The 26,220-nt window shown below is 42.8% G+C and overlaps 1 protein-coding gene across 1 annotated transcript; it reads right to left on the minus strand.

Moving 5' to 3' along the window:
• Positions 1–317: 317 nt before the first annotated feature.
• On the minus strand, positions 318–24,326 carry LOC105924235 (NLR family CARD domain-containing protein 3). The gene is made up of 7 exons (XM_036131388.1): positions 24,276–24,326; positions 22,612–22,831; positions 20,680–22,468; positions 18,331–18,504; positions 16,535–16,708; positions 1,073–1,119; positions 318–908 (listed from the first exon to the last, which is right to left on the minus strand). The coding sequence occupies exons 1-7, from the start codon at positions 24,324–24,326 to the stop codon at positions 379–381; spliced, it is 2,985 nt and encodes a 994-aa protein (XP_035987281.1). The 3' UTR covers positions 318–378.
• Between the last annotated feature and the right edge of the window lie 1,894 nt (positions 24,327–26,220).

Consider the following 26,220-nt stretch of genomic DNA (forward strand, 5'->3'; position numbering starts at 1 on the left):
AAAAATAGGAGTGGACAGAAACAGATAATGTCCAGAGATTGAGAAAAACTGGCTAACATTTCAATGAAATCTGACTGATGAATGAAAGTAAAAAACCAAGAGAGAAAGTCAACATGCTGATATTCAGAGTGAAGCTTTGACTGGAAACAGGCAGAAAAACAACATGTGGATCCTGGAATAATCCCAGCTTCCATCTTTAAAGGACTGGAAGAGGAAGAAGTTTCCAAGGAATCATTTAGAAGAGTTTCACAAAGAAACAGATTGAATCCATGAATGTGAAAACGTGTTTCTGAGTGAAAGAGACAGACATGAACAGACTGAACTATCTGTTCAACAGGGAGAGGCTTTCTCTGACAGGAGGAGACTCTTTAGACTCAATCAGCACAGAAACACTGAGGAACCATAATTGAACCAGAAGAACCCAAAGCCAGGAAGCAGAGGTTCAGTGAATGTGGTGTTGAAGGTGTGGAGGTGGATCAGTGAGTCAGAGGAGACTCTGTAGAAGGACAGAATACCAGCAGGACCGTCCACATATACTGCTACTCTGTTAGAGACGGAGGAGGAGGAGATAGATGTTTTTCTGTTATTGTGACGGACATAGTAACCATCATCAGAGCAGCTCAGACTCCAGGACTGATCATTCTTTCCAAACAAACAGTCTCCACTGTCTCCTTTCCTCCTGATTCTTCTGTAACTCACTGATATATTAACTTTTCCTCTCCACTCGACCTCCCAGTAACAGCGACCAGTCAGACCAGTTCTACACAGCAGCTGAGGAACATCATCAAATCTGTCTGGATGATCAGGATATGAGTGAAGCTTCTTCACACGTGTCACCTTCCTGTTGTCTTCAGACAGTTTGAGTTTTCTGCTCACTGTGTTTGTGTCGATTGTGAGTTGACAGGAATCTGAAGAAGAGAATAGATAATCCAGAAGAGAAAGATAATCCAGCTGCAGTTATTGATCATTTATTGACACTTTGATGATGACTCCTGAATAAGTGATGGACAGTTTGAAGATGGTTGAATGTGAGCTGCTTTGTTGTCATGAATCAAATGAAAAACACACTTACACTTCCTCAGACCTGGTGTCAACCATTGGACTCCAGCAGGCTCCACCCTGAAAGGAAGAAGGGGGTCAGACCATCAGTCTCTTTCAGCAGCAAACATGGACATTACATGTCTCTCAGACACACATTGTCCTCCACTGAGAAAGTACCAGTCCAACATTTGGACACGTCCACTTGTTGTAAAAATCCAGAGAGAAAAAAAGAACTGAGAGCAGACAGAAACCTAGGTTCTGATGATGATGATGATAATGAAGAAGAAACATTAAAACCTGCAGTGGATGTAGTGAGGACAGTTGGTGGCGCTGTAGCACAACTCATTTGTCCAAACAGAGGAAAAGCTCCAACAGATAGGAGAAAGGAAATCCCTCAGTAACAACCTGAAGAAACAGCCTGAAGCCTAAAAGGACATCAGGTAACTAAGTCAACATTTCTGGAAGCTCCACCTGATTTAATAATCAGCATTAAAATACAATCAATCTAAACACTGACACCAACTCTGGATCCCTGTTCCATCCACACTCCCACACACAGATGGAGGAATGAAACACTAAAGAGCCCTGTGGAAATCTGCTGTGGCCACACTGGAAGATCCAGAAATACAAACATTAAAAAGGAGAAGCTGCATCACATTCAACAAAGAGTTCAACAAGAAGCAAAGATCTGATCTCTGAGCTCAGACTCATAAACCAGGGAGAGGCTTCCATCATCACAGACCTCTGACAAACACCTCCAACCTTTCAGCTCTTCCTCTACCAATCAGCACCACCAGGTGGTGTTGCACACATTTACAATGAGACCAAGAAGAAGAAGCAGCTTCCTGAGTCCAGCAGCTGCAGTCATAGACATCATTTACGTAGACGCCCCATTGGACGCTGCTGGTGTAGGTACCAGATTGACTCGGGTGGTCAGATCAACTCGGGTGCCTGCGCCTTCTGATGACGTCACTATACATGATTGGTTTAATGTTTGCACAATAGGGGGTTTTCAGCTGACGTCACGCTCACGTGACTACTCAGCGCGTCCGCCATATTGGGTGGCAGTCGTTTCGCACCGTTGACCTGCATTGTATGACGCCTTAGGCAGTATTGGAAGTGAACAATGGGGAAAACGTGTTTAATGGTTGGTTGCACGGCCCGTGAAGGTGGAGATCGACGCTCTTTCTATCGCCTACCAGCCGTAATCGTGAATCAGTGTGAAAAAACAAAACAGCTGTCTGAACAACGCCGTCACCTATGGCTGACACGGATATCCAGGTCCGATTTGGACGGTGTTAAGCTGGAATACGCCAGAGTCTGCGGTGCTCACTTTGTCACAGGTAATTAACTGTTAAGTATTTAAAACATGTAAGAAGAATATATTAATAATAGGGCTTGGGCGTTATGACTTATTACTTTCCGCGGCTGCAATGTTGACTGCCTCCGCCACCTCTACTGCCTATGACTGCCGCGTACTGTACTCCCTCTCTCAGCCGTGTTTTAATTTGATTAATTTCACCTTAACTTGATTTCAACCATGGTAAACCGTTGCTGTATTGTGGGCTGTAACAGCGCAACACATGATCGCCATGGGAAAAACATAGAAACAGATTAATTTTCCACCGCTTTCCTGCTTTCCTGCCTGGAGGCGCAACCACGGAGAACAACTGTTAGAGATAACAAAGAGTCGTCGGCTCGCTTGGATCGCGGCTGTAAGACGACCGAACATAACTTTCCACAGTATCCCGATGTCAATGAGAGTGTGTTCTAAACCTTTGAAACACATAGCAGCTAGTTAAAAGTACATTACATGCGTGAGCGGTTGTTAGCACTAACGGTTAGCATGTGCCAGAGCCCGTCTGAGCGCAGCTTACCTTTGAACGAGTTGCTGTGTTCCCACTGTTTGCTACCGGCGCCGGTGGGCGCCAATACGGTAAATACAACTTAATTTTGCACTGGTCATTGTTCTGCTTAAATAATTAAAGCCGCGAGCGGCGTCGATCGGCCCTGCAGCCAAGCGCCTTCGCGCACCGCCGGCCGCCGGCCGTCAGCCACCGCAGAAGCATGCGACACATTTGCGTCGGATTGTTTACATTTTTACCATCTTATTAAAACTCACCCGTCCACGTATGATGGCGATTTCCTTGATGTACATAACCAGATGTGAACTGGTTGTGAGCCTCTAGACCCTTGTAAGCTCTCATTTCCTCAAGAGTGTGCAGAGGGTTTTCACCGAACACCAGGTAATGCACTATGTCGCCGTGCTCTACATTTGGCCAATCATCTGGATTATTAAATCTTCTTCAAACTCTAGGGCCACTTGTGGAGTACCACAGGGTTCAGTCCTTGGACCAATTCTCTTTACTATATATATACTTCCGATTGGCAATTATCAGACAGCATGGGATTCATTACCACTGTTATGCTGATGGCACTCAGCTATATTTATCCCTAAATCCTGATGAATCCAATCAATTACTTTGACTGCAGTCATGTCTTGATGACATCAAAAGCTTGATGACTTTAAATGTCCTGCATTTAAATTGTGACAGGACAGAAGTTGTAATATTTGGACCAGAGTCCTCAAAAAATAAAGTTCTTAATCAAATCACTTAATCTGGATGGCATTAACTTGGCCTCTGGTTATAAAGTAAAAAATCTTGGTGTTATTTTTGACCATAACATGTCATTTAAATCCCATATTAAACAGGTTTCCAGAGTTTCTTTTTTTCACCTCCGGAATATCGCCAAAATTAGAAACATTTCAATTCAATTCAATTCAATTTTATTTATATAGCGCCAAATCATGAAACATGTCATCTCAAGGCACTTTACAAAGTCAAGTTCAATCATATTATACAGATTGGGTCAGATTATACAGATTGGTCAAAAATGTCCTATATAAGGAAACCAGTTGATTGCATCAAAGTCCCGACAAGCAGCAGTCACTCCTGGGGAACCGTAGAGCCACAGGGAGAGTCGTCTGCATTGTACATGGCTTTGCTGCAATCCCTCATACTGAGCAAGCATGAAGCGACAGTGGGAAGAAAAACCACCCATTAACGGGAAGGAAAAACCTCCGGCAGAACCGGGCTCAGTATGAACGGTCATCTGCCTCGACCGACTGGGGTTACAGAAGACAGAACAGAGACACAACAAGACAGACAAACAAGCACAGAAGCACACATTGATCTAGTAATCTGTTCTACATTAGATGGTAGTAGCGGGTGAGCCGTCTTCTCTGGATGATGTCACAGTTAACAGAACGCCAGACCAGGTGTACCTACTATGAAGAAAAAGAGAGAGAGCAAAAAGTTAAAAGCTGAAATGACGACAGTCATTTCAATGTAATACAATGCAAAACTGGAGAACAGTAGACTGAAGAACAGTAGAAATCAGTAGAGTGAGAAAATTAGACCCTGATGTCCTCCAGCAGCCTAGGCCTATCACAGCACAACTATAGAGATAGCTCAGGGTATGAGCCACTCTAACTATAAGCTTTGTCAAAAAGGAAAGTTTTAACATTAGTCTTAAAAATAGATAGGGTGTCTGCCTCACGGACCAAAACTGGGAGTTGGTTCCACAGGAGAGGAGCCTGATAGCTAAAGGATCTGCCTCCCATTCTACTTTTAGAGACTCTAGGAACCAGCAGCAGACCTGCAGTCTGAGAGCGAAGTGCTCTGTTAGGAACATACGGGGTAATCAGAGCTCTGATATATGGTGGAGCTTGATTATTAAGGGCTTTATACGTTAGAAGGAGAATTTTAAATTCTATTCTTGATTTAACAGGAAGCCAATGAAGGGAAGCTAAAATTGGAGAAATATGATCCCTCTTGTTGATTTTCATCAGAATTCTTGCTGCAGCATTTTGGATCAGCTGAAGGCTTTGAACTGCATTTTGTGGACTTCCTGATAGTAAAGAATTACAATAGTCCAGCCTTGAAGTAACAAATGCATGGACTAGTTTTTCAGCATCACTCCTGGACAGAATGTTTCTAATTTTGGCGATATTCCGGAGGTGAAAAAAGGAAACTCTGGAAACCTGTTTAATATGGGATTTAAATGACATGTCTTGGTCGAAAACAACACCAAGATTTTTAACTTTATTACCAGAGGCCAAGTTAATGCCATCCAGATTAAGGGATTGATTAAGAACTTTATTTTTTGAAGACTCTGGCCCAAAGATTACAACTTCTGTCTTGTCAGAATTTAAATGCAGGAAATTTAAAGTCATCCAGCTTTTGATGTCATCAAGACATGACTGCAGTCGAAGTAACTGATTGGATTCATCAGGATTTATGGATAAATATAGCTGAGTGTCATCAGCATAACAGTGGAAATTAATCCCATGCTGTCTGATAATTTTGCCAATCGGAAGCATATATATAGTAAATAGAATTGGTCCAAGGACTGAACCCTGTGGTACTCCACAAGTGACCCTAGAGTTTGAGGAAGATTTATTATTAACATGAACAAACTGGAATCTGTCCGACAGATAAGATTTAAACCAGCCTAATGCTTTTCCCTTAATCCCTACAGTATGCTCAAGTCTTTGTAGGAGAATATTGTGATCAACTGTATCAAATGCAGCACTGAGATCTAACAGGACAAGTATAGACACAAGTCCATTATCTGAGGCCATGAGAATATCATTAGTGACCTTCACCAGAGCTGTTTCAGTGCTATGATGAGCTCTGAAGCCTGACTGAAACTCCTCAAGTAGGTCATTACTTTGTAAATGTTCACATAGTTGATTAGCAACTACTTTCTCAAGAATTTTAGATAAGAAAAGAAGATTAGATATAGGTCTGTAATTTACTAACTCATCTTGATCAAGAGATGGTTTCTTAAGTAAAGGTTTAATAACAGCTACTTTAAAAGCCTGTGGTACATATCCATTTACCAAGGATACATTAATCATGTCTAAAATAGGACCACTGATCAGAGGGAATACCTCCTTAAACAACTTGGTTGGGATTGGGTCTAACATACAGGTAGAAGGTTTAGATGAAGCTAAAATTTTAGATAGCTCAGAAAGCTCTACTGCTTTTAAACAGTTCAGACACTGCGCAGGTTCTAAGGATTCCTCCAATGCTGCCTCACTTACTGAGGATGAGGTAATCATGTTTGGGAGGATGCCAATTATTTTATTTTTAATGGAATCAATTTTATTTATGAAGAATCCCATAAAATCATTACTGCTAAGAGCTAAGGGAATGGATGGATCAACAGAGCTGTGGCTCTGAGTAAGTTTGGCAACTGTACTGAAGAGAAATCTAGGATTATTCTTATTCTCCTCAATTAATGATGAAAAATATGCTGCTCTAGCTCTGCGAAGGGTCTTGTTATACAACAATAGACTGTTCTTCCAGATTAGGTAGGATTCCTCTTGGTGTGTAGAGCGCCATTTTCTCTCCAATTTCCTAACATTGTGCTTCAAGGAACGCAGCTCTGAATTAAACCAAGGAGCCAGCTTCCTGTGAATAATCACCTTCTTTTTCAAGGGAGCTACATTGTCTAATGCAGAACGCAATGACGAAGTCATACCGTTTACAAAGACATCTATTTGTGAATTGGAAGAAACAACATTGCTGCTATCTGCAGGGCATTTCTGCAATACGGAGGATATTAAAAAGGGGACAGACTCTTTAAGTTTTGATACAGCATTATCCGATAAAGATCTACTATAATGGAACCCTCTTTTGGGGGTGGAGAATTCAGTTAGATTAAACTCAAATGTTATTAAAAAATGATCAGATAGGACAGGGTTGTGAGGAAATACTGTTAATTCTTCACAATCAATGCCATATGTCAGAACAAGGTCTAAAGTATGGAGCCGAGAGTGCGTCGGTTCATGCACATTTTGAGCAAAACCAATTGAATCTAGGATAGTTTTAAAGGCTACACTAAGGTTATCACATTCAGTGTCAACATGGATGTTAAAATCACCCACTATAATAGCCTTATCAGTATTTAACACCAAATCAGATAAGAAATCTGACAACTCATCCAAAAACTGAGTGTAAGGGCCTGGTGGACGATACAAAACAACAAACAGAAGAGGTTTTATTGCTTTGCAGCTTGGATGAGGGAAACTGAGGGTTAAATGTTCAAAAGAACTGTAGTTATTAATTGGCCTGGGACTAATTAATAAATCAGACTGAAAGATAGTTGCCACTCCTCCTCCTCTTCCCACAGATCTGGGAATGTGGAAATTTGAATAATTGGAGGGAGTTGACTCATTTATACTAACGTAGTCCTCTTGTAGCCAGGTTTCTGTGAGACAAAACAAATCAATCTGTTTATCAGAAATCAATTCATTAACTAACAAAGTCTTTGGAGGGAGAGACCTTATATTTAATAGACCACATTTAATTGTTTTATTTTTAGGTTCAAGGTGAACCGTATTGATTTTTATTAGGTTTTTATGATTTGTTCCTTTTAGATAAGTTTTTGATCTGTTAAGTTTTGGCCGTGGGAAAGACACCGTCTCAATAGGATAATGGATGGGTAACAGTACAGAAGCTGCAGAGAGGTGTGTTAAACTACGGCTCTGCTTCCTGGTCTGGACCCTGGATTGTCAGCATTTAGGAGGACTAATAAATCCGGCCAGATTTCTAGAAAGAAGAGCTGCACCATCCAAAGTAGGATGGATGCCGTCTCTCCGGATCAGACCAGGTTTTCCCCAGAAAGTTCTCCAGTTATCAATGTAGCCCACGTCGTAGGATTCCTCTTGGTGTGCTTCAAGGAACGCAGCTCTGAATTAAACCACGGAGCCAGCTTCCTGTGAATAATCACTATGTTTAATGTTTTTCAAGGGAGCTACACTGTCTAATGCAGAACGCAATGACGAAGTCACACCATTAACAAAGACATCTATTTGTGAATGGGAAGAAACAACATTGCTGCTATCTGCAGGGTATTTCTGCAATACTGACGATATTAAAAGGGGGACAGACTGTTTAAAGTTTGATGCAGCATTGTCCGATAAAGATCTACTATAATGGAACCCTCTTTTGGGGGTGGAGAACTAAATTAGATTAAACTCAAATGTTATTAAAAAAATATCAGATAGGACAGGGTTGTTAAGAAATACTGTTAATTCTTCATAATCAATGCCATATGTAAGCACAAGGTCTAAAGTATGGAGCCAAAAGTGCATCGGTTTATGCACATTTTGAGCAAAACCAATTGAATCTAGGATAGTTTTAAAGGCTACACTAAGGTTATCACATTTTGTGTCAACATGAATGTTGAAATCCCCCACTATAATAACCTTGTCAGTGTTTATCACCAAATCAGATAAGAAGTTTGATAACTGATCCAAAAACTGAGAGTAAGGGCCCGGTGGACGATACAAAACAACAAACAGAAGAGGTTTTATTGCTTTGCAATTTGGATGAGGGAAACCGAGGGTTAAATGTTCAAAAGAACACCAAGCTATTAGATAATATTCCATGTGCATTAAAGTCACCACATATTACTGATTATCTCCACATTTAATCTGCATTAACTGATTCAGATCTATTTCTTTTACAAGGATTATAATAGTTCAATATAATTAATTAACCTCATTTAGCCTCACCGGTTCCTCTACTTATTTCTCTGCATGTTAGATGATCTTTTCTAAATGTTGAACCTCCTCCTCCTGTTTCTTCCTTACTGTCACTGAAACATCTCCACTTATTCAGAAAACTAGTTACAGTTTTATTTTGTCTTTTACACATTTAACCATCTTTGCTTTTTTGAACACATTTAACATATTTTTACCTCTCATCAAAACAACCTCCTGCCATCTTGGAGGAAAAGTCACCATGAATGATTTGACATTTCCTCCATAATCACACATGAACTCTGAGCTGCTGGTTTCAGCTCCGTACCTGGATCATCTAGTCTGGAGTCAAAGGAAAAGAAGGGAACCAAGTCTCAGAGATTTTCATTCAATCAAATAGTAGGAAAGAACGACGCAGGAAGCTATCTGAATATAACGATGTATAAGGAGTCTATTTACATTTTATCAGAATGCATGTTGAAAATTATTTGTAGACTTTTTTTAAATTAATGTTAAAGATTTTACTGATTTTAAAGCACTGGAACCCATTTAATTAGTGCTGAGCAGCTTTTTGCATTTTTTTAATGTTATTCTGACATTTTTCTTTGGAGCTCAGAGTCCTGCAGGCTGGATGTCCTCTTATCATCACCATCATTTCCTCCTCAGTGTCTGTTCTAACATCAGGTTTCTTAGTTCATTTTTACACTACCACAGTCTGGATCCTCTGCTCCACTTGTAATGATGATTTCTAAAATTAATGACCGGCTCACTATGGTGGTGATCAGGGTGGGCTCTGGTTAAATTCCTGGATGACCCCAGATCCAATGACCAGGCCAAGTGATGTTTTCTGCTTTCTTTGATAAGCAGATTTAGGTCTCTGTATGTGTGTGGTTCTACAAACTATAATAAACTAATAAAGACACAAAAAATAATGAACTAATAAAAACACAAATATGATGTTATCACAACAAATCATTACAGCCACATGATATCTACTAAACCTAACAGGTGAACATAACAGGAACAAATAAAAAAACTGTTTCATCTTTTTCCAGTTTTGTGCTTAAATCACTGATAATGTGGAGATCAAGCAAACACGGCAACTAAACATGATCAGAATCACCAACTGAAGGGAAAATTTTGCTTAGTTAGCCATATCTGCTGTCAGCTAAAATGAGCTGACAGAAAAGATCCAGAACAACAAACCTGCTTAACAAATTATTCTGACTGGACAATAAACAAAACTCAGTGGTCTTAAGGACACACACTGTCAGGAAATACCACAAAGACTGCTTCCAAAATTCATCTTGGAAAGATCTTCAGTGCTTCCAGAAACACAATTTTTACATCTTTCTAACATGACTCAAAAACTGCACCAAAATCCTGACTTCTGAACACCACTCATGTATAGCAGCTATTTTAATTTACAGATCTTTCAGATTATGAGTAGTGATCTTTGTATTTTTAAGACTTTCTGCTCCAATCTTGCACAAAGTCAGCCCACAGCTTTCCATTATTTCTGGGGGAACAGACTGTGGAAAGATTTATTGATGTATGTAACTCTGATCATATGTGGTCTGGATGCACCTGCATAACTTTCCCATGTGAAAGAAGCTCACATGCTTACAGATTTACTGTGTTTCCACATCCAAGGACAGAAAGAGGAGTTGAGTTAGATAGGAACTGGATCGTACTAGTGGCTGCATTCCTCTGAAGATTACTCCCACTTTCTTTGTTTGTATAAAAGTATAGTGTGTTCTTTTTCTCTTCACTCTGATTCCTGACTGTTATGGGACAGAGAAACTTAAATGCTTCTAGCCTTATTTTATTTATTAAAATAAAATAAAATAAAAGGGCGGACGCTGGCTAGCACGCCCGCACGAGCCATCCAGAACCCCTCCCCCCAGACGAAACCCGCACCGGGAGACGGCATTAAAAACAAGTGGTGTGTAGGGATGGGAATCGAAAACCGGTTCCTGTTCAGAACTGGTTCCGTGTGTTCCAATTCCATGGTACCGTTTGGCAGCTTGCTTAACGATTCTCTTATCGATTCCAGGCAGCACCAGAGCCGGGCAGCAGGACTTACGTCGCGTTTTTTACGCAAGTTACGCACACGGTATTAAGTAAGCAAGAACGACGTGACCAGGCAGAAAAGCAAAACAAAAAAAAAATGGCACCCCATCGGGTAAAGCGATCGAACCTTTGGCTTCATTTTAAAGGAGAATTCCGGTCAACAAAGAAAAATCAGTGGATCATTAGCTATACCTAAAACTAATACGTTTGTGGGGATTTAATGAATTTAGCGGTAATCAATAAGAAAATAAAAGCATAAATTGTGGTCTCGATCACTGTGTATGGGGACGGCCATTATTTCCCAAATATGGGCAAATATGGGCAATAATGGCCGCCCGATATCACATTCTGCGCTCTACAACAACAATTATTTCGGATTTCCAGAGGACTTCACCATTGAAATTCGCGAGAGCTACTGTTAAACAAACAATGTCCACCTTGCATGGCAGTTGGAAGTCCCAATACATCGGGTAAAAGTGAAAAGAAAACATTCGTTTTTTTAACCTTTCCAATTCATGATCCACCACGGGCTCTTTTGTTGGATTGCCTACTCGCCATCGTTTTTCTTATTTATGATGTAGATTTTGCCGGGACATTTGTTTACCCGACCAGAGGGGCGGAGTGATATGACACACTTCCATAGAATGCTCACTGTTGCGAAGCCCACTTATTTTATGCGACTTTGGTCTTCATTTTTCTAAAGACGCTTGTAAATTTCATGAGTTGCGGGTTGCAGTTTTCTGGGGTTGTTTGTGAATGGAAAGTCGCTTGTTCGGGCTCTAAACTAAGTGATGCTGAAATATCCCTCCGCCTCATAATGCACTGGAGCTCATCCTGACAAAGGAGCAGAGTAAATTTACAGCGACTTTAGAAAAAGGAAGACCAAAGTCACATAAAGTAAGTGGCTTTCGCAACAGTGAGCACAGTGCTGTTGTACTATTGTCTAGCATTCTTTGAATAACTGAAGGCTCCGAAAGTAAAGAAAAACATAGTCCGGAGGATGTTGCGAGGAAAATAGCATTAATGCGGTTAACGTGCATTACAAAAAGGCGCCGTCATGGTCTAACAAAGTTAACGCATTAAAACTGACGGCCCTAATTTTAATTGATACTGACACTGAGATATTTCATCGGCAAGAAGAACAAACTGAGAAGAATAACACTAAAATAAGGAGACGGCTGCAGCAGCAGACAAATTCAACTCACGTCGTCCCTTTTTGGTCTCCTTGGCTCAAACTGGTATGGCTGTATTTCGTCAAAAGTCAAGTTACTATCAAGAAAGTCTTCTATATATTCCAAATCGCTATCAGATGATGATGATAAATTCATGAAAACTCCCATCGCTGTCGCTAATTAATCCATCACTCTCTGCCGCACTGGTCGTCACTGGGAGGTGCAGTACTGTTCTTCGACACATGGATAACTCCAGTAAAACACATTCAAATACATATTACTCTTAATAAAAAAACTATAATTTATTGAATAGTATCTAATAATTTTAGATTTAAAGTACTTTCAGCAGTTTTAATTCTGATTTTGACCAGACTTTTCCTTTAATACTGATGTTCAGCATTCTAGTATTTTAAATGAAGTTTCCTTTAACTTTTTTTCTAATTATTATTTCAGTTTTGCTTTGCTTATGTACTTTTTACACAATTTCCTATTTCTGACTATGACAGGCTCACAATGTCTTGAAAATGTTCTTTATTGTGTGATGATTTCATAATCAGACAAAATGATTGTTGTGGAAAATGCTTACAGATTTATTATTGTGTTTCCACATCCAAGGACAGAGACCAGTTGAGTTAGATAGGAACTGATCGTACAAGTGGCTGCACTCCTCTGAAGATTACTCCCACGTTCTTTTTTAAACCAGAATGTATAAAAGTTTAGTGTGTTCCTACTTTCTTCACTCTGATTCCTGACTGCGTTAGGTGACATTCAAAAGCTTCTCACCCTTGAATTAAATAACTTAAGAAGACAAAGATGCATCTTTTCTCTTGATTAAAAAAATAGTGGTGTGCTTACCTTATTGATAATTATTAATATCCACTAATCCATTAATATCCATCATGCTGAGCCTGTAGTGGATTAATATCTCACAATGAATATTGTAGTGGATCAATATCTTATAATAAATATATTCTTATCACAATGGTTAAAAGGTGTGCTGTAACATTCACCTAAGAAGAAATGTGTGTGTGTCACGCTACAAGTCCAGATAAGAGGTAGAGGGTCAATGCAAACAAACCAGGGCAGTGGACAAGACATCTGTACCAAAGAGCAAGCCATTTGCAATGTAAACAGAACATGTAGGGTCTAAAAGGCTGCAATGTACACAGAAAATGCATGGTCCATGTTCGGAAGAGGTAATGATGTGTAACCATATCGGAAATGGGTAGTGATGTGTGACCATGTTTGGAATGAGCAGTGATTTGTAACCATGTTTTTAAAATGATGCACCCTCGGGAAGTTTCCACTGATATGTAATAAAATAACAAAGATATCCGTGGAAAAGTAATTGAAAATACGTAATAAATAAGAGGGGGTCGGGGAGGAGCCCCCAAGACCCAGGAAATGTATGTAAGCAGACCACTTTCTGTACGTTGTCAGATGTTGACCGGTGAACATCTCATGTGTGGTTGACTTGTATTATTGCAATAAACCATACTGGACCGATACCCAGCTGCTTCTGCTCACTTTTTTGACCATTGTTGGATATTTTTAACTGCCTTACCAAGAACTTAGAATTTTGAAAGTCTTAGCACGAATTATTACATTGTCTGGAGGACATCCACGACAAGCCTGCAAGGCTCATATTGAGTCTTCCCACTGTGGGACACTGCAGTAAACAATTCCTAATTAACCTTTACACTTATTTAAATAGGGGAGGATGGAGCGGGAGATCGACAGGCGGATTGGTGCAGCGTCTGCTGTGAAGCGGGGGCTGTACCGATCCGTTGTGGTGAAGAGAGAGCTGAGCCAAAAGGCGAAGCTCTCGATTTACCGGTCGATCTACGTTCCTACCCTCATCTATGGTCACGAGCTTTGGGTCGTGACCGAAAGAACGAGATCCCGGATACAAGCGGCTGAAATGAGTTTTCTCCGTAGTGTGTCTTGGCTCTTCCTTAGAGATAGGGTGAGGAGCTCAGTCATCCAGGGAGGACTCAGAGTAGAGCCGCTGCTCCTCCACGTAGAAGGAAACAGTTGAGGTGGCCCGGGCATCTGGTCAGGATGCCTCCTGGACGCCTCCCTGGTGAGGTGTTCCGGGCACGTCCCACCGGGAGGAGGCCCAGGGGAAGACCCAGGACACGCTGGAGGGACTATGTCTCCCGGCTGGCCTGGGAACGCCTTGGGATTCCTCCTGAGGAGCTGGCCCAAGTGGCCGGGGAGAGGGACGTCTGGGCCTCCCCGGATAAGCGGAAGAAGACGGACGGATGGACGGACGGACTTATTTAAATAAACTATGTCATTATTCTGACTGCAAGTGTGAGGTGTGAAAATTATTCTGAAAGTCACTGGGGCCTCATGCCACTTGGACATGTGAGCACGGGCCAGCTGATTGCAAGGCCAAATGCGGAGTAGCAGCTGTGCGGGATGTTAATTTTCTAGGATAGACTGTCTTTGTTTTGTCTCATGCCAAGGCCACTATCAAGTATTAGGAAGAGCCAAAAGCGAGAAGGAGCAAAAACAGACAAACACAGACTGCAGCAGGACCGTGGGGTGTGATTACTTTCCATCTATGTGATCTCTTAATAAAAGTGCTGGAACTTCATCACTCAACTGTTTCCTTATTCAGGAACTCTAGGAAGTCAGTTGTTGTTTAGAACTCCAACCACAAAGTGATAAGAGGGGTTGGAGAGGGATGGGTGGGATTTAACTGAGAAGGTTTTGATTTATGTTTTGGGTCATAACTCAGTCCAAACTTTGTCATAAAGTACCTCTATACCCTTTTTTTCCTCCATACCTGAGAGCTTCCAGTCTCCATTGTGGATCCTTCAGTCCAGCTGACAGCTGCTTCACTCCTGAGTCTCCTGGATGATTGTAGCTCAGGTCCAACTCTTTCAGATGGGAGGGGTTGGAGCTCAGAGCTGATACCAGAGAAGCACAGCCTTCCTCTGAGACCAGACAGCCTGACAAACTGCAGACACACAATTCAACACATGATGTTGACATGAGAATGTAGTGCTCAAGAAGGTACTGCTCAGCTGGTTTTAAGACATATAAAATAGAAGTCAAACAGTATTTTGTTCTGTAGGTAATATAAAATAACATCTGACACATTTAAACTGATGAATCCTGACCAGAGCTCCACTGGGATGGAAACTCTGCAAACAGACAAACTCTGCAGAAGGTTCTGGCTTTAAGCAAACTTCAAACTGGACCTAATATACCACAGATAAACTGGTGGTCGCAGTAGAACCATTGTTCTGGTGTTTAAATTGCTTTAGTCTCATTGATGGAGTCAAGATTTGAAGTTGAGATAAAAAAATAAAGCAATGGTTTGGATCAGTGACGTTAGCAGCGTATGGTGAGCACATATTTCCCGCTTGCAGAATCAGCAGAACGCCATTGAGACATCTCCCATCTGAAGTCAGATCCAGTCTTTCAGTGTACTCTCTTTCTTCAACTGTTTATTAAACTTTTTCTCTTATATTTTCCCCACTAACTGCATCTCATTCTCTTGCTGTCTCATCACTAGTTTCCCTGTCACCCTGGGCTCTGGCCTGCGTGTGTTTGGGATGTACTGAGTCAACTCTGGTGGGTGACCAGGCAACTGGGACATGGAAAGGACAAACTATCTACAACTCATGTTCTGCTTTATTGTGGGAAACTAGGAAAAAATTAAAGATTTTCACCGAGTAAGAAAGTCAAGCCCTTATAAGCAACTTCACCTTCAAAAACTCTGGGTCCTGGCTGTGGGAGTAGTTGAGCAGTCGTGGTGCTGCCTGTGCACAAATAATCTTTTCTGTCTTCTTTTTATTTTGACTCATTGTCAGGTTATGGTGGAGCAGGTAGTGACTATATGGAATACAATAAAAACTAATCTGATGGTTTTTAAATTAAATACTTAAAACAAATGTCATTGTGGGGCTTAATGCATCTTTTTAACACAAATCTAAAAGGTCTTGCTTGATGAAATCTGGGGCTGTTTACAAAACATCCAGGGCTTCTGACCATTTTGGTAGAATAACAGCTTTTTCTCTTCTCTCCCTTTTTCAGATTTCAGCTCTGCTTTGATAGCTCTGCTTCATCTTTCTCTGTTCTGATCTCTCCTGCTGCTCAATCAGCACACTGCATTCTGGGATCTTTTATGTGCTGAGACAGAATAGTCCATTGTAGTACATGAAAAGGGGAACAGAAGTTGATGAAGCATTATGTTAAATTTTCTATACTTTTTGATTGTACAGGGATACTGTTAAATGACTGGGTAACCAGTGGGTCCCGTTAGTAGTGGGGGCCCAGGCGGTTCCCTTCAGCTTCTTTGCATTGAGGTAATGTATGGGTTGTCTGTAGATGAATAATATAACAGAATCAAAATGTTTATTATTGTCATTGTGCATCATGTTCCACACATGTATAATGAGATTAAAGTCAGCTCCAAGCAGTGCACTGATATCGAAATGTCACATAATCAAAAATATATACAATATACAGTAGTGTTATGTACATTGCAGATAAAAGATATATTGCTGTACAGATTGTTAAATATGTGTGTAAATATTTCACATTGTAGGACAGAAGCTGTAAATATTGTACAGTGTCAAAATGAATGATGAATAATGTCAATAAACTTATATTTCCATCAACTTTTAAGTAGGTAATGGACATAAATCTGGTTTCAACAGGATGGAGAACTTTGTACCTGAGAGTTTCCAGTCTGCAGTTTGGACTCTCCAGTCCAGCAGAGAGAAGCTTCACTCCTGAATCCTGCAGGTTGTTGTTACTCAGGTCCAGTTCTCTGAGACTGGAGGACTGGGAGCTGAGAACTGAGGACAGAGCTTTAAAGCTTCTCTCTGAGAGGTTACAGCCACTCAGTCTGAGGAGACAGGGAGAAAAATCTGCTATTAAACAATTCATCAGAAATATTGTTGATTTCTTTACAGTCACCAATGTTCTCCTTGGAAACATTAATGGATCTGTCTGATTTTACACGTCTTTATGTTGCCTTTTGTTGTGAATTGGTTCATTATAAATAAACTACCTTTAGGAGCAATTTATGATGCTGGGATGGAGAAAAAGTGAGGAGACTCAGAGAAATTGTGTGAATAAAAACAACAACTTGCTTTCCAAGCACTTGCTGCCAAATGTTAAAAAATAACAGAAATGTTTGTGGCAGGGCCGTCAACAGCTGCCATGACTGATGATGACGGTGGTGGAGACATCAGGTCTCTCAGTGGCAGTAACATGTAGCGAACCTGCAGTAAGCTGGGCTGCTTTTAAAACACAAGGCTGTGTAATGAGCAGGTTAAACCAACCCAACCACTTGGTAAATCTGAGAAAATTGTACATCAATAGAGTAATCTTAGCTAATGTTCTAAGGCCAAGTTAGTCTGTATTGTAAATGCAGATGAATTTAGCTAACATCTTTAACATAAATAGAGACAGAGACACAGAGTCTATATCTATGGCCTTCCTGTTTCTGTGTTGTTGCTTTATTTACAGGAGCCAAGCTAGTTAAGTCAGTGCAGTAATTTTATTTTGAAATTTAACGGATCTTTATCCTGTCTAGCGTCCGACGTTTCCTGTTAAGCTTGTGAAATTCAGGAGCTTTATCCGGGGACCTCTGCGGTGTCCAGTCAAACTTCCTTCTCTCTGAATTTTTTGCACCTCTGCACGGCCTCTGTAACCGGATCCCCATATATATGCAACTGATGTGAGTCGACACATTGATCTTTAATTATTTGGGTTCTTTGCGACAACCGGATCTGCACCGTATTCAATGTGAGTCTGGAATAATCCTCAGAGCAATGGCTTCTCTGCATTCAGGTAACATATCATGTCTGCTGATAAAAAATGTTAATAAAATCCTAGAAAATATAAAACTTATAGTAACTGAAGTTAGTCTTTAATATCAGTGGCTTGATATTATTTTTGCCTTATTTTCAGCTTGTCTATTCTGGGTTTCTGAATTTTATTGATGATGAGTTTCATGCATAGTTAAAATTAACATGTGCCATCTTTTCAGAGAGAGAAGGAGCTGTGTCTGCAGGCAGTGAACATTTTAGTTTCATCCTTTGTTTTGAATGCAGGGATGAGTCAGGCGAAAAACCTTTTATATTGCTCTTAATGTTATATAGTTAAAAAACTGTGGCAATGTTGAAAGATTCTAGCTGTTAGAAACCATTGATATATACTGTATTTAGATTTTAAAAGGTATTCTGGGTAATCTTTAGAGCAACGGCTTTAATGGATTGAAAGAGAAAACAATAAGTTACATTTCTGACTCATTTTTTTGGGATGGGGGTTCATTCTTAAAAGGTGGCGCAAAAAAACTCTTTGAGAATCACGCCAATATGCTGAATCTGTGCTTGGTTTCTATTCATAAGGAATAAAGGTCAGAAACAAGTTGACAAATCTATCAGTGAACTAACATTTCCATCATGTTTTTAGCAGTAAATGGACATAAATCTGGTTTCAATAGGATGGAGAACTTTGTACCTGAGAGTTTCCAGTTTGCAGTTTGGACTCTCCAGATCAGCAGAGAGAAGCTTCACTCCTGAATCCTGCAGGCTGTTGTAACTCAGGTCCAGTTCTCTGAGACTGGAGGACTGGGAGCTGAAAACTGAGAACAGAGCTTCACAGCTTCTCTCTGAGAGGTTACAGCCACTCAGTCTGAGGGGACAGGGAGAAAAATCTGCTATTAAACAATTAATCAGAAATATTGTTGATTAATTTACAGTCACCAATGTTCTCCTTGGATGATTGATGGATCTGTCAGATTTTAAATGTCTTTATGTTGCCTTTTGTTGTGAACTGGTTCATTATAAATAAACTGTCCGTCCGTCCATCCGTCTTCTTCCGCTTATCCGGGGTCGGGTCGCGGGGGTAGCAGCTTCAGTAGGGAGGCCCAGACGTCCCTCTCCTCGGCCACTTGGGCCAGCTCCTCAGGAGGAATCCCAAGGCGTTCTCAGGCCAGCCGGGAGACATAGTCCCTCCAGCGTGTCCTGGGTCTTCCCCTGGGCCTCCTCCCGGTGGGACGTGCCCGGAACACCTCACCAGGGAAGCGTCCAGGAGGCATCCTGACCAGATGCCTGAGCCACCTCAACTGGTTCCTCTCGACGTGGAGGAGCAGCGGCTCTACTCTGAGTCCTCCCCGGATGACTGAGCTCCTCACCCTATCTCTAAGGGAGAGCCCAGACACACTACGGAGAAAACTCATTTCAGCCGCTTGTATCCGGGATCTCGTTCTTTCGGTCACGACCCAAAGCTCGTGACTATAGATGAGGGTAGGAACGTAGATCGACCGGTAAATCGAGAGCTTCGCCTTTTGGCTCAGCTCTCTCTTCACCACAACGGATCGGTACAGCGCCCGCTTCACAGCAGACGCTGCACCAATCCGCCTGTCGATCTCCCGCTCCATCTTCCCCTCATTCGTGAACAAGACCCCAAGATACTTGAACTCCTCCACTAGGGGAAGCACATCCTCCCCAACCCAGAGAAGGCACTCTACCCTTTTCCGGTTCAAGACCATGGTCTCAGATTTGGAGGCACTGATTTTCATCCCGGCCGCTTCGCACTCGGCTGCGAACCGCTCCAGTGAGAGCTGTAGATCACGCCCTGATGAAGCCAATAGGATAACGTCATCCGCGAATAGCAGAGACGCAATCCCAAGGCCACCAAAACGGATCCCCTCAACACCTTGGCTGCGCCTAGAAATTCTGTCCATAAAAGTTATGAACAGAATCGGTGACAAAGGGCAACCTTGGCGGAGTCCAACTCTCACCGGAAACGAGTCCGACTTACTGCCGGCAATGCGGACCAAACTCTGACACCGGTCATACAGAGATCTGACAGCCCTTATTAAAGGGCCTTGTACTTCATACTCCCGGAGTGCCCCCCACAGGGTCCCTCGGGGGACACGGTCAAATGCCTTCTCCAGATCCACAAAGCACATGTAGACTGGTTGGGCAAACTCCCATGCCCCCTCCAGAATCCTGCTGAGGGTATAGAGCTGGTCCAGTGTTCCACGGCCAGGCTGAAAACCACACTGCTCTTCCTGAATCTGAGATTCGACTATCCGACGGACCCTCCTTTCCAGAACCCCCGAATAGACCTTACCAGGGAGGCTTAAGAGTGTGATTCCTCTGTAGTTGTAACACACCCTCCGGTCCCCCTTTTTAAATAGGGGGACAACCACCCCAGTCTGCCAATCCAGGGGAACTGCCCCCGATGTCTACGCAATGTTGCAGAGCCGCGTTAACCAACACAGCCCCACAACATCCAGAGCCTTAAGGTACTCAGGGCGAATCTCATCCACCCCCGGGGCCTTGCCACCGAGGAGCTATTTAACAACCTCGGCAACCTCAGCACCAGAGATGGGAGAACCCGACCCAGAGTCCCCAGGCTCTGCTTCCGCAACAGAAGACGTGTTGGTGGGATTAAGGAGGTCTTCGAAGTATTCCGCCCACCGAAACACGACGTCCCGAGTCGAGGTCAGCAGCACACCACCCCCACTGTAAACAGTGTTGGTACTGCACTGCTTCCCTCTCCTGAGACGCCGGATAGTGGACCAGAATCGCTTTGAAGCCGTACGGAAGTCTTTCTCCATGGCCTCTCCAAACTCTTCCCACGCCCGAGTTTTTGCCTCGGCGACCAGCCGAGCCGCCTGCAGCTTCGACTGCCGGTACACATCAGCTGCTTCCGGAGTCCCACAGGCCAAAAAAAGCCCGGTAGGACTCCTTATTCAGCTTGATGGATATATAAACTGATGCATCAATAATCAATATTTACCTAATTTGCAGATTTCTCTCTATCAGAAGTAAAAGGAGCAACAATCTGTGATCTTACAGAGCTTTGTTGGAGGCTTTAACCACTGGCAGCAGCCTCAGAAGAACCTCCTCTGAAGCAGAGTATTTCTTCAGGTCAAACACATCCAGATCTTCTGCTGACACTAAGATGAAGATCAGAGCTGACCACTGAGCAGGAGACAGTTTATCTGTGGAGAGACTTCCTGAACTCAGAGACTGTTGGATCTCCTCCACTAGAGAACGATCATTCAGTTCATTCAGACAGTGGAACAGATTGATGCTTTTCTCTGCAGACACATTCTCACTGATCTTCTTCTTGATGTACTGAACTGTTTCCTGATTGGTCTGTGAGCTACTTCCTGTCAGTGTCAGCAGACCTTGTAAAAATCTCTGATTGGTCTGAAGTGAAAGTCCCAGGAGGAACCGGAGGAACAAGTCCAGGTGTCCATTTGGACTCTGTAAGGCCTGATCAACAGCTCTCTGGTGAAGAGACTTTGGTTTAGTGTCCTTAGAAACTGAGGACTTCTTAGATGTTTGTGTTTCTTCCATCAGGTTGACACCAGAGGTGATGAAGGTCAGATGAACATGAAGAGCAGCCAAAAACTCCTGAACACTCAGATGGACGAAGCAGAACACCTTGTCCTGGTACAGCCCTCTCTCCTCTCTAAAAATCTGTGTGAACACTCCTGAGTACACTGAGGCTGCTCTGATATTGATGCCACACTCTGTCAGGTCTGATTCATAGAAGATCAGGTTTCCTTTCTGCAGCTGATCAAAAGCCAGTTTTCCCAGAGACTCAATCATCTTCCTGCTCTCTGGACTCCAGGGTGGATCTGTTTCAGCTCCTCCATCATACTTGACCTTCTTCACTTTGGTCTGAACCACCAGGAAGTGGATGTACATCTCAGTCAGGGTGCTGGGCAGCTCTCCTCCCTCTCTGGTCTCCAACACGTCCTCCAGAACCGTAGCAGTGATCCAGCAGAAGACTGGGATGTGGCACATGATGTGGAGGCTTCTTGATGTCTTTATGTGGGAGATGATCCTCCTTGCCTGCTCCTTACCTCTGAACCTCTTCCTGAAGTACTCCTCCTTCTGTGGGTCAGTGAACCCTCTGACCTCTGTCACCATGCCAACACACTCAGGAGGGATCTGATTGGCTGCTGCAGGTCGTGTGGTTATCCAGAAGCGAGCAGAGGGAAGCAGTTTCCCCCTGATGAGGTTTGTCAGCAGAACATCCACTGAGGTGGACTCTGTAGCATCAGTCAGGATCTCCTGGTTCTGGAAGTCCAGAGGAAGTCGACTCTCATCTAGACCATCAAAGATGAACAGAACCTGGAAGTGTTCAAAGCTGCAGATTTCTTTGGTTTCAGTAAAGAAGTTATGAACAAGGTCCACCAAGCTGAACTTTTTATCTTTCAGCATATTCAGCTCTCTGAAGGTGAATGGAAATATGAAGTGGAAGTTCTGGTGGGCTTTGTCTTCAGCCCAGTCCAGAGTGAACTTCTGGGTTAAGACTGTTTTCCCAATGCCAGCCACTCCCTTTGTCATCACTGTTCTGATTGGTTGATCTCTTCCAGGTGGGACTTTAAAGATGTCTTCTTGTCTGATGGTTGTTTCTGGTCTGTGTGGTTTCCTGGATGCTGTTTCAATCTGTCTGACCTCATGTTCCTCATTGACCTCTCCAGTCCCTCCCTCTGTGATGTAGAGCTCTGTGTAGATCTGGTTCAGAAGGGTTGGACTTCCTGCTTTAGCGATCCCCTCAAACACACACTGGAACTTCTCCTTCAGACCAGATTTAAGTTCATGTTGACAAACTGACGCAAAATGTTCTAAATGAACAGAATAAGTGAAATCAGGAAGGAAACAAAACAATCCTCTGAAGATGATGTGAATAAATGTGATTCCATCTCTTCAGACATCAGTAAATGTGTGATTTATCCATCAGGTTAAATCTTTGTAGAAATTCTCTTACTGCTCTGCAGACGGTCAGCCAGTTCCCCCTGCTTCATTCTCCTCAGGAAGTTCACAGTGATCTTCATCAGTGCCTCTCTGCTCCTCCTCCTCTGCTCTTCATCCTCACCTTCCAACACCTCCTCATCATCTCTCTGACTCTCTGAGCAGTCTGGGTCATCTGGACTCAGAACCTTCTGGATCTTCTTCAGCTCCTTCTTCACAAAAGTGACCATGTTGTCCTCCAGCAGCTGGAACATAATAATATATGAAGGACACATCAGACTGAGATCATAGATCCAAACATTAGAACCATGTTGGACAGACTGACGGTCCACTGGTCCACAAAGTCCAGCATGGAGACGACTGAACAGAACCGATGGAAAAGTAGTTGTTGTACATGTACAGACCATAAATATGGAGTCCAGCTGGGGTTGATGCTGCCGGGCAGACGGACCTCTGGGAACCTCTGAGTTCTGCTGGTCCACTCTGTGGAGGAACCAGAACAATTAGGAAGGAAGTAAATATTCATCCTGCAGTTTTCACAGATGAAATCATCAAGAGCTTCACAGTAAAACTCCTTAAAACAGAAAAACTGAGCATCAAATGAACACGATACAAATAAGTTAAAAAGAGGAAGATGAGATAAAAGGATGAAGACCAGAACCACCAGAACCACCCAGTAGACATTTTAAAAAGTGGGTCTTGAACTGGGACTTCAAACTGTCCACACTGTCAGCAGATCTGATGCTGGTGGGGACAGTGACCCAGAGCTTGGAGACAGTGGAGGTGAAGGTTCTGTCCACACAGGTCTTCAGGACAGTGTGTGGGACATCCAGCAGGTTCTTTTTTTTTTTTTTTTTTTTTTTTTTTTTTCCCAGTGTCCTGTCTAGCACTATGGCAATAGGAATTGATGTCTCAATGCCAGATGGAGCTCGACAGATTTTGCTTTTACAAGTGGAGCAAACAGCTTTCGCCATAGTGCTCCACTTGATTTATGCTTGTAAATAGCTTTATTATGATTCCTGCAAGGAGAATTTCAAATTATATGGACATGACAATGGGAGAGTAAAGGAAGAACAAAAAGTGAAAGAAAAGAAAAAAAAGAGTAGAGGTGAAAGAAAGAGGAGATAAAAGGGAGAGAATGATAAAACCTTCTTTGTCTGCTCCATCACCTGGAAAGAGACACAAAAAGAACAGCACAACCAACAGACATAAAGCAACAGATACACTCGAATAACACCTAGATGCCATTGCTAAATCATATATATTATTATGTAAGCTGACATGTGTAATGTGATATTTGAAAAAAGAAAGTGACACAACATAAATAAATAAATAAATAAATTATAAGATTACTGTATATAAGTGAACACTTAATACCGGGGACCCAGCACCTGTGGGAGATGTGAAAGTGCTCTAGTTTAGGTGAAGATTATCCAGAAATAGCTTGATAGTGATTGTGGAGAACCAAAGACCCACCTTCCCCGAGCACAGAGGCAGGCGTCAGGGGACCCGTAACCCCGGACTCCCAAAGGGGTCCCTAAAGCAGGTCGCCCAGGAGGGGCCGACACAGGATATCTGCAACCCCCCCCCCCCCCCCCCCCCCCCAAGGAAGGAGCAGAGACGACCCCGAGGAAATCCCCCAGCCACCGCAATGCCGACGCCCTCAAGAGCCGCGGAGACGAGCCCGTGGGCTCCGCCGGCAGTCAGCCCCGCTAAAGTGGTCCCGGCCATGGGCCCTGAGGGCCAGAGGCCCCAGGGGCGCCCCGCCCCCGCGACGAGGGCCCCGGCCGCCCCCCCGGGGGGCCAGGCCCCGCGAAGAGGCCGCCAGGAGTGGGCCGGCGCACATCCAGCAGGTTCTGATGACTAGATCTGAGGTGGTGTGGACCTGGAGGAGGTCTGAGATATGTGGCTGTGTGTCCATGTAAGGTTTTGTCCTGGATGTGATGGTGAGTATTTTAAAATGGATCCTGTAGGTCCCTGGAAGCCAGTGAGCTCACATTATATCTGTCCACACAGAGACAATCAGAAGGTAAAGGTCCATGAAGGACATCTGGATGTGAGCAGAGAACCAGAGGATCCAGGTAGTTGGAGATGTTTGATGTTCCTGCTGATCCACTAAAAACCAGCAGAACCTCTGATGGTCCACTTCAGCTCAGCTTGGTTCCACCAACCACATGATGAAGCTTTCCTTCCCTGCTGAACTGCTCTCACAACGCACACAGGAACCAAGTCTTGATGGGTCAGACTGGCTCTACCAGCTATTTCCCAGCGGGTCGTGGAAATGTGATCCACTGTTAGTCTGACATGGAGCCAGGAAGCAGCAGAACCTCCTGATCAGCATCAACACTCCAGACATGAAGACATGAAGGTGTTTTCATCAGAACAGGGCAGCTGATTTCTGGAGATAACGGATCAAACCTCTGTCTGCAAATAGAACTGGAACATCTGAGAGCTCACTGGGAGGAACTGGGTTTTTGTTCTTGGCTCTTAAAGAAATGTAACAGCTCATTTCCAGAACCTCAGACCCGACTGAGGAGACCGGTCCATACTAGGGGTGGTGATTGGCTAAAATATCACAACATGATTCCTTGCAGTGAAATCAGGATTTTATTAGTTTCCCAAAGTAACAATAAAGCTGTTGAAGAAAAATCTAGAGAAGCATTTAGACCAGAGCACTTCTGACCCATTTTAATGAGTTGCTGAAGTTCTGCTAACTTGTCTGAAGCTCAACTGAAATGTAATAAATCCATTGAGATATTTAAGAGCTGAAGAACAGCTGCAGCTCTAAACTCCTGTGAGGGAACAACACCAAGTCTCTGGTTCTGATCCCAGTGATTGTTCCAGCTCCAGCTGAGAAGAACTGAAACTTTTCAGTCACTAAAACTGAAGAAGACTTTCAGATCCGAAGACAAAACGGTATAGGAACAAAGAAAGAAAGTCCAGTTGGTTCCATGTTGGATTTGATTCAATCACTATGAATATGGGAGAGGGACTAAAGAGTCCAGTTAGCTCATTAACATGGAACAGAACCAATCAGAGTGAGCTCCAGTCCAAACTAAATCTTTGACTTTAAGCAGAGAAAAGTGTTTAATGATGGCGACTAATCAATGAGGCCCAAAAGCAAACAGATCAGAGCTGTTAAACATGATGTAGCAGCATCCAGGACGCCTCCAACAACATCCATTCTTTCCACTTTCACTGCTGTGGTTCTGGAGAACATCCAACACACACCGCTTCACATATGAACATAGACATGTGGGAAAAAGAGCTGAGCTCACGTTAAACACATGTTGGAATAAAAACATTTCAGACTGACTCAGTTTCCACAGTTACAGCAGTTAGATACAGCTCACCTCTCTGAGGATGCAGGTCCAGAAGATTTGAAGTCAATGAGACGCTTCTTTGACCTGTCACTCTTAAAGGACACACAGCTGGGTTCTGGTTCTGTTTGATGTTTATGTGTCAGTCTCTTGGGAATCCTGTCAGAAGAAAACTTATTTTAATACCTACATAGAGGGAGCAGCTGGTTCTGTTGGTCTGGGTCGTATTTAGACAGAAATTAAATGTAAAGATTCTTCCATAAATGTCTGATCAGCCGTCCTTCTTTCTAGGATGAATAATGTTG

This window comes from Fundulus heteroclitus, unplaced genomic scaffold (assembly GCF_011125445.2).
Source record: "Fundulus heteroclitus isolate FHET01 unplaced genomic scaffold, MU-UCD_Fhet_4.1 scaffold_43, whole genome shotgun sequence".
Classification (NCBI taxonomy): Eukaryota; Metazoa; Chordata; class Actinopteri; order Cyprinodontiformes; family Fundulidae; genus Fundulus; species Fundulus heteroclitus.